General features: G+C 41.6%; 1 protein-coding gene and 1 long non-coding RNA gene across 7 annotated transcripts in view; one reads left to right on the top strand and one right to left on the bottom strand.

The window, feature by feature from the left end:
• The window catches only part of LOC311049673, a 388,479-nt gene that overhangs the window by 310,398 nt on the left and 61,316 nt on the right, over nt 1-16,765 (top strand). The window lies entirely within an intron of this gene.
• The window catches only part of LOC311049647 (SLIT-ROBO Rho GTPase-activating protein 3-like), a 108,200-nt gene that overhangs the window by 64,440 nt on the left and 26,995 nt on the right, over nt 1-16,765 (bottom strand). For all 6 annotated transcript variants that reach the window (XM_084063396.1, XM_084063395.1, XM_084063394.1 and 3 more), the window contains exon 2: nt 13,807-14,002. In XM_084063396.1, the coding sequence (XP_083919522.1) occupies nt 13,807-14,002 (196 nt within the window). The remainder of the gene's footprint in view (nt 1-13,806; nt 14,003-16,765) is intronic.

Below are 16,765 nucleotides of genomic sequence, written 5' to 3' on the forward strand. Positions count from 1 at the left end.
TATTTGAAAATAGCAGATCTACAAGCTCGCAACGCGACGCGTTGTGAGCTTGTATATCGGCTATTTTCAAATAATTTGGTTCCATTTGTACACTCTCAGAGTTACACACCCGTAAGGGGCCATTTGGAAGCCCATGAGGGTCCCTGGACCCCAACTGTAGACCCACTGGTGTAGCAGAGTGTTTCCAGTGGGCCAACATGCACAATATCAGCACCCTGACTCTGTTTGACCAGAATGGAACAGAGCCTTCATGAGTATCATTAGTAACACCTGTGCATTTCTTCATAATATGGCTGCTGTGAATAGAGCCTCTTCCTCCTCCACTGGAAGAGGAAGTGCAACACTCTGATAAGCAGCTCTCACACTGATAAGCATCTCTGTCTGCTGTGGAGCTCTCTACGAGCTCACAACGTGTCGCGGCGCACCATGTGGTGAGCTTGTAGATCGGCTATTTATTTATTTTCTGGCAGAGAGAGTTGGTGTCGACAGAAAAAAAAGTTGCCCAAGTACAGAGACAAGTTTATTAAGTCTAAGAGGGTTTGACCCATTAAAACCGGTCAATGTCATTTTTGATCGTTACGTTGGCTATTCAAAAATAGCAGATCTACAAGCTCTATGTCTGCTATTTTTGAACGTCTTGAAAAAATCTTGGACAAACCTTGAAAAAATCTTGGAGAAAAAAAGAATGTTTGGAAAAAATATGGATTTTTTTTTTTTATCTTGAAAAAATCCGGAAAAATCTTGATGAATCTTTAAAAAACTTGAAATATTTTTGAATAATTTAGAATTTTTAAACACAAATATTTGAAATATATTGAAAAAATCTTGGAAAACTTGAAATATTTTTGAATAACTTAGAATTTTTAAACCCAAATATTTGAAATATGTTGAAAAAATCTTGGAAAAACGTTTGTGTGTGATTTGTGTGAATTTTTAAACACAAACCTTCTCTTCTGGGGGTCCTTGGCACAAAAAAGTTTGAGTACTAATTTAGAAGGCATTTTGTAGAAAGCCTCAGGTCTTAATGGGTTAAGTGGTTCATTTGCAGCGCATTAAGAACCCAAATGAACAGTAATGACAGCCTGACCTCAATGCAGCGTTCAGTCAGATGTCCTGAGAGGAACTTCAGGACATCAGACCGTCTTCAAGAGCACAGAGAACAAAGAGTCAATCTCTACCTTATTGAATTATTCATGTCTTTAACCGCATTTCAACCTGGAGGAGCTATTTTGGGCATGTCGCTACAGGCAGACATATTTCCAAACATAAAAGCATAAAATAGCTCAGGGTGGTGAGCTTGTAGATCTGCTATTTCCCGGGCACGTGACAACCTAAGGCTACAAAGTCACAGTAAGACTAATGTTTAATATTCAAGACAAGGACTGACTGCGTATCATGAGATATAATCCATGCTCTTTTATGTTGTATTGTTCACTTAGGGCAGGGGTCTTCAACGTTTTCGGCCCAAGGACCCCCTAGCTGAGACAGAGATGAGGCAGGGACCCCCTCTATATTGTGTAGGCCTACAATTGTGTTTCAGATTAAACTCGTTTTTCTTTTACTGTTCTTTTTTCCCTCTACACCTATACACCTCTTTGCCAAAAATAGCCGATCTACAAGCTCACAACGCCTCGCAGCGCGAGGCGTTGTGAGCTTGTAGATCGGCTATTTTTGGCTAAAAGTTCTCCTCAGAAAAGGGATGCTAAGGGTTCAAGTGGTTAAGGTAAAAAAAAAATCATATCTCACAAAGATTTGGCGGACCCCCTGTAGTAACTCTGAGGACCCCCTAGGGGTCCCAGACCCCCTGTTGAAGACCCCTGACTTAGGGGTAACTATTGAAGATGATGTTGTAATTTATTGTATTTTAGATAATAGGGGTGCAACGTTAAATTGAACTAATCGATTTGATTGATTTGTATTTATTTTGTGTCTATAAATTTGATAAAGCTAGATGTTCAGGACGCTTTGCACAACATTTGTTGGCCAATCAAATCTGGATGTTACGTTTGTGACGTCTACCCACCCATCGGCCACCCACAAGCCAATTCTAATAATAAAGTCATTGATCAATGATCGATCCCTGAAGGCGAAAGGCGAAAAAACGCGTCGTGAGCTTGTAGATGTAGATCTGCTATTTGCACTATTTGAACACGAAACTGTTTCGCACAGCATAGAATAATATAAAATAGGGCTTACGTGGTTAATCGATTCATAACAAAATACAATAAAATAAAAGAATAACCAAAGTCATTCCTATAAATAACGGCTAAGAAAACAATGTGTCTCTGTCTGGTGGAAACTCATAGACATAATGTCCAAAAGTGTTACTTTTCAGGATTCAAATTCAAAAATAGCAAAAGTAGCAGGTTCGAGCTTGTAGATCTGCTACTTTTGATGCTTTTGTGTGACGCTGTAGTATGATTAAGTAGGGCAGTAATTTACGAAAAAAAACACAAAAAGTAAAGAATATGGAGATAAGAGGTTTCTGCCCGACAGTGACGAATAGGCTCTATGCACAGCAGCCATATTATCACTTCCTTCACAGGTGTTACCAATGATACTAATGAAGGCTCTGTTCCATTTAGTGTAGCACACAGTAGTTCTCAGACCTTTTAATTTCCACGACCGCCATAACTCTGAGAGTGTACAAATGGAACCAAATGGACCCTTACGGGTCCATTTGGTTCCATTTGTACACTCTCAGAGTTACACACCCATAAGGGTGTTTCCAGTGAGCCAACATGCACAACATCAGCACCCTGACTCTGTTTGACCAGAATGGAACAGAGCCTTCATTAGTATCACTGGTAACACCTGTGAATTTCTTGCTGCGCATAGAGCCTATTGGTAGTCCAGCCCTTATTTGCCTGGAGTCTGAGCCAAGCCTAAGGATGGAGAGCTGCCCAGTGTAGCGTACGTATACCGCAGACAGACAGTGGTGGAAAAAGTACTCACATTTTTTACTTGAGTAAAAGTATCAATACCACAATGTAGCAATAACTAACTCTGTTACAAGTAAAAGTCTGGTATTCAAAATTTACTTGAGTAAAAGTACAAAAGTATTGGCATCAAAATACTTAAAGTACCAAGAGTAAAACTACCCATTGTGCAGAATGTCCCATTTCAAGTCAAATATGTATACAAATCTTTTGAAAATCGCCGATCTACAAGCTCACAATGTGAGCTTGTAGATCGGCTATTTTCAAAAGGCCAATATATATATACAGGGCTGAAGTGGTTAATGTATGTTTTGTAATAATAATATAAATCTGGAAAGTAACTAGTAACGACTAAAGCTGTCAAATCATTGTAAAAGTACAATATTTTCCTCTGAGATGCAGTGGAGTAGAAGTAAAAAGTATTGGAAATACTCCAGTAAAGTAAAACAAATACCTCAACATTGTACTCAAGGACGGTACTTAAGTAAATGTAATAAGTTACTTTCCACCACTGCAGACATATACAACGGTGACGAGAAAGTGGGCCAGTAGTGCGTGTGGAGAGAGAGAGAGAGAGAGAGAGAGATAGAGAGAAATCACCCTCTGAATGTTTCACATGCATGCAGGGGTCTCCCCCCCCCACGAGGGGATGCTCCATTTTCTCCTCGTCCCAGTGACTGTACTGTAACTGTACAGTACTGTATACTGTACACTGGCTGAAGGTAGAGCGCGCACTGGCGCTCTCTGAACCAAACGCAGTGCGTTTTGCCACGCATGGCTGACAAAGCCAGGTCAAGTGAAAGAGCGCGCGCCACGATGACGCCACCATAAAGAACTTGAGCTCATTCACTGTCGTTCACAGATCTACCTAGCAACCAGACGTTATTATGGCTTCTGTCGTTTTGTTTTGTCTTGTGGTTAGCACTTTTCTGGCTCCGTTTGAGACAGTTATGTCTGTCCTCGTTAGTATCCCAGCCTGTCACGCTGGAGACTGGGGTTCGACTCTCTTGTCTGTTATGGCCAGCCGTGTTTGTTTTGTATATTAAGTCACTTGTTTTATAGTTGGTATGGTTTTTCTATTTGTTTGTTTCATATCATTTTGTGTTGGATATCTTATGTTAGCATTGCCCCGCGGATTGGTCGCGTCCCCCTCCCGTAACCATGGCAACGACGCTGCTGCGGCTGGTCGCTGCTTGCCTCACTATAAAGCTCAGTCTTGGACATGACTGACTTGGAGGAACAACAGCACGATGTGAGTCTCGGCCCCTCCTTTCCCCCCAACAAAACCATACTTTAGCTTTCTGTAAAATAATTATTTCTGTTGTAAAGTTTGCTTAAAAAAACATATATCCAAAGATTTTATTTATTTATTTATTTCAAAAATAGCCACTATTTCAGTGAATTCAAATCCGCCATCTTGGAATTTCCCGTCCTGAAAAAGCAACCGGAAAATAATGCTGGGTGGAAAGGCAGCGAGAGCCCTAGAAGCATATACCCTACTTTATCATACATTTTAATATTAATTTATGATATATAATTCATAAAAAACGCTTTAAAGACTTTAAACTAGCGACTGAACGAACGCATTAAGTATTCTCTCTAGGTCGTCCTCAGACGAGCCCTCCTCCGTCTCTTCCAGTCATCCCGGTTCTCCATAGAGTACATCTGACCAGCTCGTTGGTGCTTTACTAAGGCAGTGGTTTTCACTTTTTCATGTCAAGGACCCCCAAAAGGATATGTATTTGGCCACGGACCCCCATCTCAAAATATTTTGTTCCAGGGACCACCAGAAGTAAAAATTTGGCAAATTTTGAAAAAACGTATGTTGCTATATATATATATATATATCTAGCCTGGCTCCAGCCCCTGAATCGATAGCCTCGCATTCAGGGTCTGGTGACGCTGTCGAAGGCGGGGTTTTCTCGGGTGAAAATCTAGCCGGCCCAATCGGGATCGGGATAATCCAGTATGAACCAATGGCCAAAGAGTCCCATTTTGGTCACGCCCCCAGCTCAGAAAACAGGCTGCACTGAGAGGGCTTTCAGACTGAATAATGGAGTGAAACGAAAAGAAGATTCAGGCTGAGTGTCAGGCTAATATATATCAGTGGTTTTCAAACGTTTTCATGTCACGGACCCCCAAAATTATTATTTCTATTTGGCCGCGGAGCCCCGTCTCAAAATATTTTGTTCCGGGGACCCCCAGAAGCAAAAAAAAAATCGTTTTCAAAATATAAATTCAAAGATTTGCACTAAATGTTCACGATTTTTCAAAAATAGCAGATCTACAAGCTCGTAGCGCGGCACTCGGTGCCGCGCTACGAGCTTGTAGATCTGCTATTTTTGAATAGCCAAAGCATAAAATAACGGTTTAAGCGGTTACACAAGATGCGTTTACGGTTTGAATGAGTTAAACGTAGGGAAAAATGCTGTTTTGGGGCAATTGCTTTTTTTCTTTCCTTTTTTCTTTCCCCCCCCGTGACATTATCCATCCTTCACCTCTAATGGTAATACTCATACTGTACTACCTTTTAGCGTTTCCGGTCACATCCCCCGATTCCCCTTACAGGCCACGGGGCATCGAACCCCCGGTGTGCCGGCTTCTTAAGAACATGAGCTGAATGTCAGAACACACTGCAGGCCCGCTCCGCACACAGCAACATCATCAACATGCCTATCGGCTCCACAAAATGTCTTTTACGCCAGTCAGTCTCAGCCGTTTTCATTTCAAGGGACCCCCCCGGTTTGATATGCATTAGGCTACGGACCCCCGGATGCCTTTTTTTCTCTATCTATACAGTACATCAATCTATAGCAGGGGTTTTCAACCCTTTTCATATCAAGGTCCATTATTTATTCAGCATTTGAGCCACGGAACCACCATTTGATGAGATTTAGAGTCTCAGACCCAAGACTTAGAATATTTTGTTATTGTTGGATACGATTTTGTCAAAATAACAATTCTTCTACCTTCTCTAATTGTGTAGACTTCTTGTAAATTAAGTAATGCAGATGTGTGACAATAATTGAACTCTCGAGAGCGTAAAATGAAACCAAATGGACCCGTAAGGGTCCATTTGGTTTCATTTTACTCTCTCAAGAGTTAAAGATCTATAAGGGTCCATTTGGTTACCAACTCTCCATCATTCAGCTGGGGACCACCTGGAACCCCCTCAAGGACCACTGGTGGTCCACTAGTTGAGAACCACTGATCTACACTGTAAAATCCACAGTCTTTATTTAACTGAATGGACCCGGTGCTTTACACAAAGATGTCGGTCAACTCGACTAAACCGTGTACAATAAAACGAAAACAGGACTGACACAATGGACAGTTTAGGCTCTCATCCATAACCTTTTATACTTTTAGTACATGAGCCAGACCAGGTATTGGTACCAATTTGAGTGGACAAAACCTCACCTACAGATGTGCCACTTCAAAACTTCACATGTCCTGCCATCGCCAAGACAGTACATTTTCAGGGGATTCCCAGGGCAATAAGAGGGACAAAGAAGGGCATTTAAAATGCTGAATTATTTTGATGATCACTGCTTTTATGATGCTACTTAATTTGAGCAACTGGTCAAATCACCTTTCGCCTCATAATGAGTCTGACACCTTCTTAAACACACATTCTTTTGTTCTCATGTATATGGCTGTCTGTTGAAGGGAAAAATGGGGGTTTGTAGTGACAACTTCTTTTCAGGGGCAAAACAGTGCATTTTAAGGGCAGAAAAGGGAGGAAAAAAATGCATTTTCAGGGGACTTTCAGGGAAAGAACAGTAACGTGTGAAGTTTTGAAGTGGCACATCTGTATATTAAATTCCTCATAGGGTCAATACAAGTAAATTAATATCATAGCCTCTCCACAGGAGTAGCTTTTCACATTTATTGGACATTTTTGTTATTTCCCCCTATGAGCGCGTTCATGTTTTCCAAGAAGCACACACACTTCCAATATCATATTTAATCTGCAACTAAAACATCGTAATATTGGTAATAAAAGCCATGTGTATGAATCTGCATTAGGCCTGTCACAATTAGTAATGACATAATCATCTAGTCGCAATTATTTTTGCATAATCCTCATAATCGTTTCCATGTTGAAAAATGTTCATACATTTTCAAGTACAAAAAAAAGTAGAAATAGCACATCTACAAGCTTACTTTCTCAGCTATCTCTGCTATTTTTACATGTATAAAATTATCAAATATGTCAATAATTTCTTATATTTAATTATTTGTCATATCTGCCCTGTGCAATTTTAGATAAGAAGCATAAAAGGCAAACAGAAATCTTTTTTTGTATTCATACATGTATGTTCCAATGTTCAACGCCAAACACACAATTGGATCGTTAATCGCAATTATTTGAGTGACAATTAATCGCCAACTTGAATTTGTAATCGTGACAGCCCTGATCTGCAATGCATACACATGGTGGTGTTTTGCGTGTACGTCACAGTGACAGAAATCGTGTGGAAATATGGCAAGTTAAACAAAAACACTGTGATCGGGATGGGGGAGTTTTGCACCATTTGCCTTCTACTACTTTCCATTCTAGGGAAATGATGCAGGGTTGAGCGACCTCTGTGAGTCTCATGTTTGAGGAAGGGTCGAGAGTGAACTTGATGAAGCCCTGCATGGGGCGAAACGTGTTGTTTGGTTAAGATATTAAAGGAAAGACGGGAGATCAACCCATTGCGTGTGCATGGACATTTCCTTTTTCTTCAGTAGCTATAATGTGATCTAGAACAGTGGTTCTCAAACTTTTTCATGTCAAGGACCCCCAAATTGACACTTATTAGCCCGCGGACCCCCATTTGAAAAGAAATGCCAGGGAACCCCATAAGAGAAGGCTTTTTACGGCTCTAGCAGTGATTCTCAACCACTTTAATTTCAAGGACCCCCAGTTTAACATGCATTAGGGCTACGGACCCCCATTTAATGGCATTTATATGCCTGGGACCGCAATTTATATTGTAAAATCAATGTTAATGTAACTCTGAGAGTGTACAAATGGAACCAAATGGACCCGTTAGGGTCCATTTGGTTCCATTTGTACACTCTCAGAGTTACAGACCCATAAGGGTCCATTTGGTTCCTACCCATCATTTAGCTGGGGACCCCCTGGAACCCCCTCAAGTACCCCTGGGGGTCCCCGGACCCCACTTTGAGAACCATGGATCTAGAAGGCAGCAAGTACAATATGGCAGCAGTAGGATTAACAGCAGGAAAGAAGATGGTGGCTACGAGGTGGAAACCTCCTCATACCTTAACATTCCGCCAATGGGCTCTAACCTTTTTAGATATAGTATATCTAGAACTGTCAATGGTGAGATTACATGGAGAAAGCGAGAGGAACGTTAACGTATGGTCTAGCATTGCAGATAAGCTTAAGGGCATGATTTAGGCTGTCCTTACACAGTGGTGTAACTTTGCACAGGTATGCATGATGTCTGACCCTTGCTTTTCGTGGCATCGTTGGTCCTGGGAGGGGTGTGTGGGTTTACTGTATATAAATGCACAGTGTTGTAAGCAGATTACAGTATAATTATAGTTTTTTGAATGACAGCAGTCCATTACTTTAAGAGGTGAAAACACTAATAAGCTACAAGTCAGCAAGGTCTATCACATAAAAAACATAATCCAAAGATGTATTGGAAATAAATAAAAACAACACAACTATAATTTGCCTACCCAGATCGTACCGATTTGCGATATCTTGGCCCATGGACTATCTACGGGCATTGTTTGCGTGCGGTGTCGCACAGCGAAAACGTAAGGGTCCATTTGGTTCCATTTGTACACTCTCAGAGTTCAACCCATTAGGACCTGAAGCCGATTTCTACAAAATGTCTTCTAAATCCCAACAGTTTTCTGAAAAAAACGTATGTTCCTATATCAGTGGTGGTCAATCTTTTTCATGTCAAGGACCCCCAAAATTATATGTACTTGACAGCGGACCCCCAACTAAAATATGTTGTTCCAGGGACCCCCCAGAAGCAAAGATTTGAGTTAAAAATGTTTGCTTTAAAAGAATATAAATATATTAATTTGCACACATTTTCTAGATTTTTCTAAAATAGCAGATCTACAAGCTCGTAGCGCGGCACTCGGTGCCGCGCTACGAGCTTGTAGATCTGCTATTTTTGAATAGCCAAAGTGTAATATAATGCTTTTTAGCTCACATGAAAAAGTGACACAGATGCTTCTTCAGGTCTTAATGGGTTAATTAACAATGAGTATTTAGATTGGAGTCACAGAGATGAGGCAAATGGTACGTCTGTGGCCTAATGCGTGTCAATGTGGGGGGCCCTTCAAATCAGAGAGGTTCGAGGACCACTGACATACATACATAGCATCTATTAGAATGCTGTGCCCGTTTGCCCATTGAGTGAATGTGGATAATTGGCTGGCAGCCTATGGCGTGAGGTTGTATAAGATGAGATGACAGTCACGTACAGGGAGGAGGCTGGGTAAAGAGTGTGACCTAGTTGGGAGCGACACACTGCAGCCCGAGGCCAACCACCACATCTCTGGGCCCCCCCCCCACATCTCTGGGCCCCCCCCCCCCCCCCCCCCGTGTGTCCTCCATTCCACTTCAGGTCATTCCCCTCCATCTCTGCTTCATCCTTTCAGCGGTGGAAAAAAAGTATTTTTCGAATGTTTTGCTCGAGTAAAAGTATCAATACTGCAATGTGGAAGTACTCTGTTACAAGAAAAAAGTCCGGAATTCAAAATGTGCTTGAGTAAGCATCGGTATCAAAATGTACTTAAAGTACCAAAAGTAAAAGTACGAATAATGTTTGAAAATAGCCGATCTACAAGCTCACAACGCGTCGCGATGCGACGCGTTGTGAGCTTGTAGATCGGCTATTTTCAAATAGCCTATGTATAAAAAGGGCTGAAGGCGTTAATGTATGTTTTATAATCTAATAATGTATATCTGCAAAGTAACTAGTAACTAAAGTTATCAAATAATTGTAGAGGAGTAAAAGTACAATATTTGCCTCTGAGATGTAGTGGAGTAGAAGTATAGACAATTGGAAATATTCCAGTAAAGTAAAAGTACCTCAAAATTGTACTTGAGTAAATGTACTTAGTTACTTTACACCACTCGTTCTTTCTCCTTTCCTTTCCTCTCTCTCTCTCTCTCTCTCTCTCTCTCTCTCTCTCTGTCTCTCTCTCTGTCTCTCTCATCTCTCTCTCTTTCTGTGTGTTACCAGTGAAGTGATTCAACGTGTAACCAGTGTTGTTGAGCCACCCTCCAGCCACAGTGTTTGGTGCAGAGCTTGTTATCGCAGAGAAAGGCCGGGGGTCCTCCAGCTCTATACTTCAGGGGTCTGGAGAACTCTGCGTTCCCTAAGGAGTGCTTTCCTTGACCTCATCTCCACCACCAGTGAGTCATGATGCTCCTGGGATCTCACAGACCACCATGCACTGACACTGCCTTACATATATAGCTGTGCATCATCTCTCTGTCTCTGTCCATCTTGAGATAGACAGTACGACTCAACATGAACACTATAGATGCCAGATTTTTCGCGTCCAAAGCCAATCCCGATTTGAGAGCCCTGGGGGGGGGGTCCCCAGATGACAGTGAAGTGACAATGTATGGACCCTCATAAGACCTTTTTTAACCCATTGAGACCTGAAGCCGATTCTACGTGTCTCCTAAATCTCAGTATTCTGAAAAACGTATGTTTCTATATCTAGTGCTCAATCTTTTTCATGTCAAGGACCCCCAAAATGATATGTATTTGGCCGCGGACCCCCATCTCAAATATGTTGTTCCAGGGACCCCCCAGAAGCAACGATTTGAGTTACAAATGGTCGCTTTAAAAATATATATATTCAAAGATTTGCACACATTTTCACGATTTTTCAAAAATAGCAGATCTACAAGCTCGTAGTGCGGCACTCGGTGCCGCACTATGAGCTTGTATATCTGCTATTTTTGAATAGCCCAAAGTGTAAAATAATGCTTTTTAGCTCACATGAAAAAGTGACACAGATGCTTCTTCAGGTCTTAATGGGTTAATTAACAATGAGTATTTAGATTGGAGTCACAGAGATGAGGCAAATGGTACGTCTGTGGCCTAATGCGTGTCAATGTGGGGGGCCCTTCAAATCAGAGAGGTTCGAGGACCACTGACATACATACATAGCATCTATTAGAATGCTGTGCCCGTTTGCCCATTGAGTGAATGTGGATAATTGGCTGGCAGCCTATGGCGTGAGGTTGTATAAGATGAGATGACAGTCACGTACAGGGAGGAGGCTGGGTAAAGAGTGTGACCTAGTTGGGAGCGACACACTGCAGCCCGAGGCCAACCACCACATCTCTGGGCCCCCCCCCCACATCTCTGGGCCCCCCCCCCCCCCCCCCCCGTGTGTCCTCCATTCCACTTCAGGTCATTCCCCTCCATCTCTGCTTCATCCTTTCAGCGGTGGAAAAAAAGTATTTTTCGAATGTTTTGCTCGAGTAAAAGTATCAATACTGCAATGTGGAAGTACTCTGTTACAAGAAAAAAGTCCGGAATTCAAAATGTGCTTGAGTAAGCATCGGTATCAAAATGTACTTAAAGTACCAAAAGTAAAAGTACGAATAATGTTTGAAAATAGCCGATCTACAAGCTCACAACGCGTCGCGATGCGACGCGTTGTGAGCTTGTAGATCGGCTATTTTCAAATAGCCTATGTATAAAAAGGGCTGAAGGCGTTAATGTATGTTTTATAATCTAATAATGTATATCTGCAAAGTAACTAGTAACTAAAGTTATCAAATAATTGTAGAGGAGTAAAAGTACAATATTTGCCTCTGAGATGTAGTGGAGTAGAAGTATAGACAATTGGAAATATTCCAGTAAAGTAAAAGTACCTCAAAATTGTACTTGAGTAAATGTACTTAGTTACTTTACACCACTCGTTCTTTCTCCTTTCCTTTCCTCTCTCTCTCTCTCTCTCTCTCTCTCTCTCTCTCTCTGTCTCTCTCTCTGTCTCTCTCATCTCTCTCTCTTTCTGTGTGTTACCAGTGAAGTGATTCAACGTGTAACCAGTGTTGTTGAGCCACCCTCCAGCCACAGTGTTTGGTGCAGAGCTTGTTATCGCAGAGAAAGGCCGGGGGTCCTCCAGCTCTATACTTCAGGGGTCTGGAGAACTCTGCGTTCCCTAAGGAGTGCTTTCCTTGACCTCATCTCCACCACCAGTGAGTCATGATGCTCCTGGGATCTCACAGACCACCATGCACTGACACTGCCTTACATATATAGCTGTGCATCATCTCTCTGTCTCTGTCCATCTTGAGATAGACAGTACGACTCAACATGAACACTATAGATGCCAGATTTTTCGCGTCCAAAGCCAATCCCGATTTGAGAGCCCTGGGGGGGGGGTCCCCAGATGACAGTGAAGTGACAATGTATGGACCCTCATAAGACCTTTTTTAACCCATTGAGACCTGAAGCCGATTCTACGTGTCTCCTAAATCTCAGTATTCTGAAAAACGTATGTTTCTATATCTAGTGCTCAATCTTTTTCATGTCAAGGACCCCCAAAATGATATGTATTTGGCCGCGGACCCCCATCTCAAATATGTTGTTCCAGGGACCCCCCAGAAGCAACGATTTGAGTTACAAATGGTCGCTTTAAAAATATATATATTCAAAGATTTGCACACATTTTCACGATTTTTCAAAAATAGCAGATCTACAAGCTCGTAGTGCGGCACTCGGTGCCGCACTATGAGCTTGTATATCTGCTATTTTTGAATAGCCCAAAGTGTAAAATAATGCTTTTTAGCTCAAATCTAAAAATGACACAGTTCCAGGTCTTAATGGGTTAATACCTCAAAAAAAGAAAAAAGAAAACATACCATTACTGCATCAAAAGTAATCATCAAACTATACCAGAAAAACTGGTGAAACATAGGCCAAATTGTCAAACATAATAAGAAAGAGGTAAACATTGAGAAAATAGCCGATCTACAAGCGCAGAGCGCCTCGCAACGCGAGGCCTTGTGAGCTTGTAGATCGGCTATTTTCACAATATTTACCAGCGGAACCGAGTCAAACTAAATGTAACGCCTCAACTCATTGCGCTTTTATTCAACATAGGTAGGCAAGAAAACTACTAATCACCAGAAGTCACAAGTGCATTCTCTTCTAAAACAAGCAACTAAGAGTACACCTAGCGCTAAGGTAAAAGTGCAATATATCAGCTACTTACTTTCTTAACCCATTAAGACCTGGAACTGTGTCATTTTTAGATTTGAGCTAAAAAGCATTATTTTACACTTTGGGCTATTCAAAAATAGCAGATATACAAGCTCATAGCGCGGCACCGAGTGCCGCGCTATGAGCTTGTAGATCTGCTATTTTTGAAAAATCGTGAATATGTGTGCAAATCTTTGAATATATATATTTTTAAAGCGAACATTTTTAACTCAAATCTTTGCTTCTGGGGGTCCCTGGAACAACATATTTTGATGGGGGTCCGCGGCCAAATGCATATAATTTTGGGGGTCCTTGACATGAAAAAGATTGAGCACCACTGATATAGAAACATACGTTTTTCAGAAAACTGTTGGGATTTAGGAGACATGTAGAATCGGCTTCAGGTCTCAATGGGTTAAACAGATGAGACAAATAGGAAAATCAAATGAAAATAAAACTCCTACAATTCCAAGTACTTGTCAGTTCAAATAGGATTATTTTGGGGGGGGGGCACGGCCTGAAAAGGTTGAGAACCACTGCCCTAGTAGACTATAGATCACGGACGGACGGACGGACGGACGGACGGGGGGTTTCTAGCAGAGGAGTCAAGCGGTGCATGGCAGCATGTGGGCGGCACACGCTTCACTCACTTGAAGTGCTGGTGCTCTCGGGACGTGCGTATCTTGGCGGAGTATCTCTCGGCCAGCTTGTCCAGACCTCTGGAGTACTCCAGCTGGAGCTCGGCCTTCCGGCGGAAGAACTCCTGCAGGTCCTGCAACAGCTGGAGCCTGGACTCTGACTGCTGCTCCAGACAACGGAACTGCTCCACCAGCTGGTTGCGGATCTCTGCCAAAACAACAAAGGGGGGAGAGAACGGCAATTAACTTATTTAACCATCACGATTTTTACAGTTCAGGCTTTTTTTTTTAGCAGACACCAGTGGTGGAAAGGAACTCATTTACTCAAGTGCTGTAATAAAAGTGCAATATTTGCCTCTGAGATGTAGTGGAGTAGAAGTAAAAGTATTGGAAATTGGATATACTCAAGTACAAATCCCTCAAAATTGCACTTAACCCATTAAGACCTGAGGCGATTCTTAAAAATGTTTTCTAAATCCTAAAAAATCTATATAAAAAAAAAAATCAAGATTTATCAAAAATAGCAGATATACAAGCTCATAGCGCGCGGCACAAGAAATCTAAAGTGACACAGCGTTTGCAGGTCTTAATGGGTTAAGTACAGTACTTAAGTAAATGTACTTAGTTACTTTCCACCACTGCTGGGAAGGGCTTGCATACTTACAGTACTCAAGTAAATGTGTTACTTTCCACCACTGCCCACAGAGTGAGGTGGCACACCGCAGGCTGTGTGCCAAACGGTGGCCACACTGATGTCAACATTCATATGGTAACAACACAGTAAACACACTGACTAGCACTAGTGGATGTGTGAGTACAGTTTAGCATGAACGCTAATGAAAGGACAACGCCATTATCGCATCATCAATTAAATGTCAAAGTTGATGGTGGTTGAGGTGTGTCTGTGTGTGTCTGTGTGTGTGTGTGTGTGTGTGTGTGTGTGTGTGTGTGTGTGTGTGTGTGTGTGTGTGTGTGTGTGTGTGTGTGTGTGTGTGTGTGTGTGTGTGTGTGTGTGTGTGTGTGTGTGTGTGTGTGTGTGTGTGTGTGTGTGTGAGATTTTGAAAACATGACCAATGACAAAAAACTCCCATATCTGCTGGGCGAAGTACAACAATGTGCAAACACAGCAGCAAGATTCGTGAGTTGCTGTGATAGGAGAAGGATATCGAACGGAACACAACCACCCTAAAGACTAATCATTGTGTATATTCCTACACTATACCTGCACCCAGTGATCTTGGTACATAGAAATTGATCTATTGAAGATTCTGACTTTCAAATGTAAATTTTTTGTTTTGATTGTATTGCTGTATTGTTGTATTGTGCTTTTTGCTTTGGCAATGTAAACGTATGTTTTCTCATGCCAATAAAGCCCATTGAATTGAATTGAAATTGTGTGTGTGTGTGTGTGTGTGTGTGTGTGTGTGTGTGTGTGTGTGTGTGTGTGTGTGTGTGTGTGTGTGTGTGCGTGCGTGCGTGCGTGCGTGCGTGCGTGCGTGCGTGCGTGCGTGCGTGCGTGCGTGCGTGCGTGCGTGTTCTCAAACTAGGGGGTCAGGACCCCCGTCGGGGTTGTAGGAACTAGAAGGTGGGGTCGCGCACGACTGAAAACAGAAACATTTAATTCTTCATATTAAGTCTGTGTTATTTGTTTAAATGTTGTTTAGTGTTGTTTTTGATTGTATTATTGTAGCTCGCGCGACACGTTGTGAGCTTATAGAGCGGTTATTTTCACTACTTTTTTGGGACACCCTTGAATGATAAAGTAGAGCATTCATTTACCAAAAAAAAAAACATAAAACGTTGAAATATGGAGATATGAGGTTTCTGCCCGACAGCAACAAAATGTGTACAAGAACACCTTTCTGGGGCTTTTAAACTGCATCGATAAAACACAAACTCAGCGCGTTGTAAATTCTAATAAATATCCTATTCTAGACTACCGATGTGTGTTTTATTTTTTTCATATTAACATGCTTTATTTCAACTTTGAGATTGCACTATAAATCGAGATGTCCCCCCATGAAATGAGGTCCTGGTGTAAAAGGTTTGAGTACCCCTGTTGGATAATGGTTATTCTTGGTTTATACTTGGTTGCCGCCATGGCGCGCACCAAAAAAATGCCGATCTACAAGCTCACAACGCGTGTGTTTCAGAGTCTGCGAGTAGGCCTGTCGCAATTATTTAGCAATATCGTCATAATTGTCATACTTGTTTCCATGTTAAAACACATTTTCAAACATTTCCAAATTACGGAAATAGCAGATCTACAGGCTTACAACGTGCAATGTGACGTGCTGTGAGCTCTTAGATCAGCTATTTCCACTATTTTTAAAACATTTTGAAAGTATAGAGTTATTAAATATTGATGTCAGTTATGTCTTTGTATATTTCACTTATTTGTCAATGTCATATCTGCCCTGTGGAAGCTTTGTTCACGAAGCCAAACTGAAATGCAATTTTTGTATATATATATATATTTAAATATACTGTACTGTATATATTTCCCTATGTTCGATGACATGACGGAAAATATGCAATAGGTCAGCTTCCCCAAAAACATTGTGCTTCAGTAAAAGTTTGTCTTGAAAAAAACAACAACAACAACAACGAAAAAGCAACCAGGCACACGTAGTTTGGATTACAAAAGACTGCTGTGGTTTCTGAGTATGAGGTTTTGAAAGGGACTGGTCCCATTCACGGTCTGAGAATGGAAAAAGTATGCTGCATGTCTTTGTCAGAAGTTTAAAATTATGACGAGTTTGGTCAAAATGTCGTCTGTAGGCCATATGAACAGAATAAATAAAAGCACCTCTTTACTGAACGACACGGACTAACACGGAACACAAATGGTGGGGTATATGGGGTATGGCCGGGTGACATCCGAACAATAGGCTCTATGCACAGCAGCCATATTGTGAAGACATTCACAGGTGTTACCAATGATACTAATGAAGGCTCTGTTCCATTCTGG

The sequence above is a fragment of the Gymnoscopelus microlampas genome (genome assembly GCF_963454915.1).
Source record: "Gymnoscopelus microlampas genome assembly, chromosome: 7".
In the NCBI taxonomy this organism is placed as follows: domain Eukaryota; kingdom Metazoa; phylum Chordata; class Actinopteri; order Myctophiformes; family Myctophidae; genus Gymnoscopelus; species Gymnoscopelus microlampas.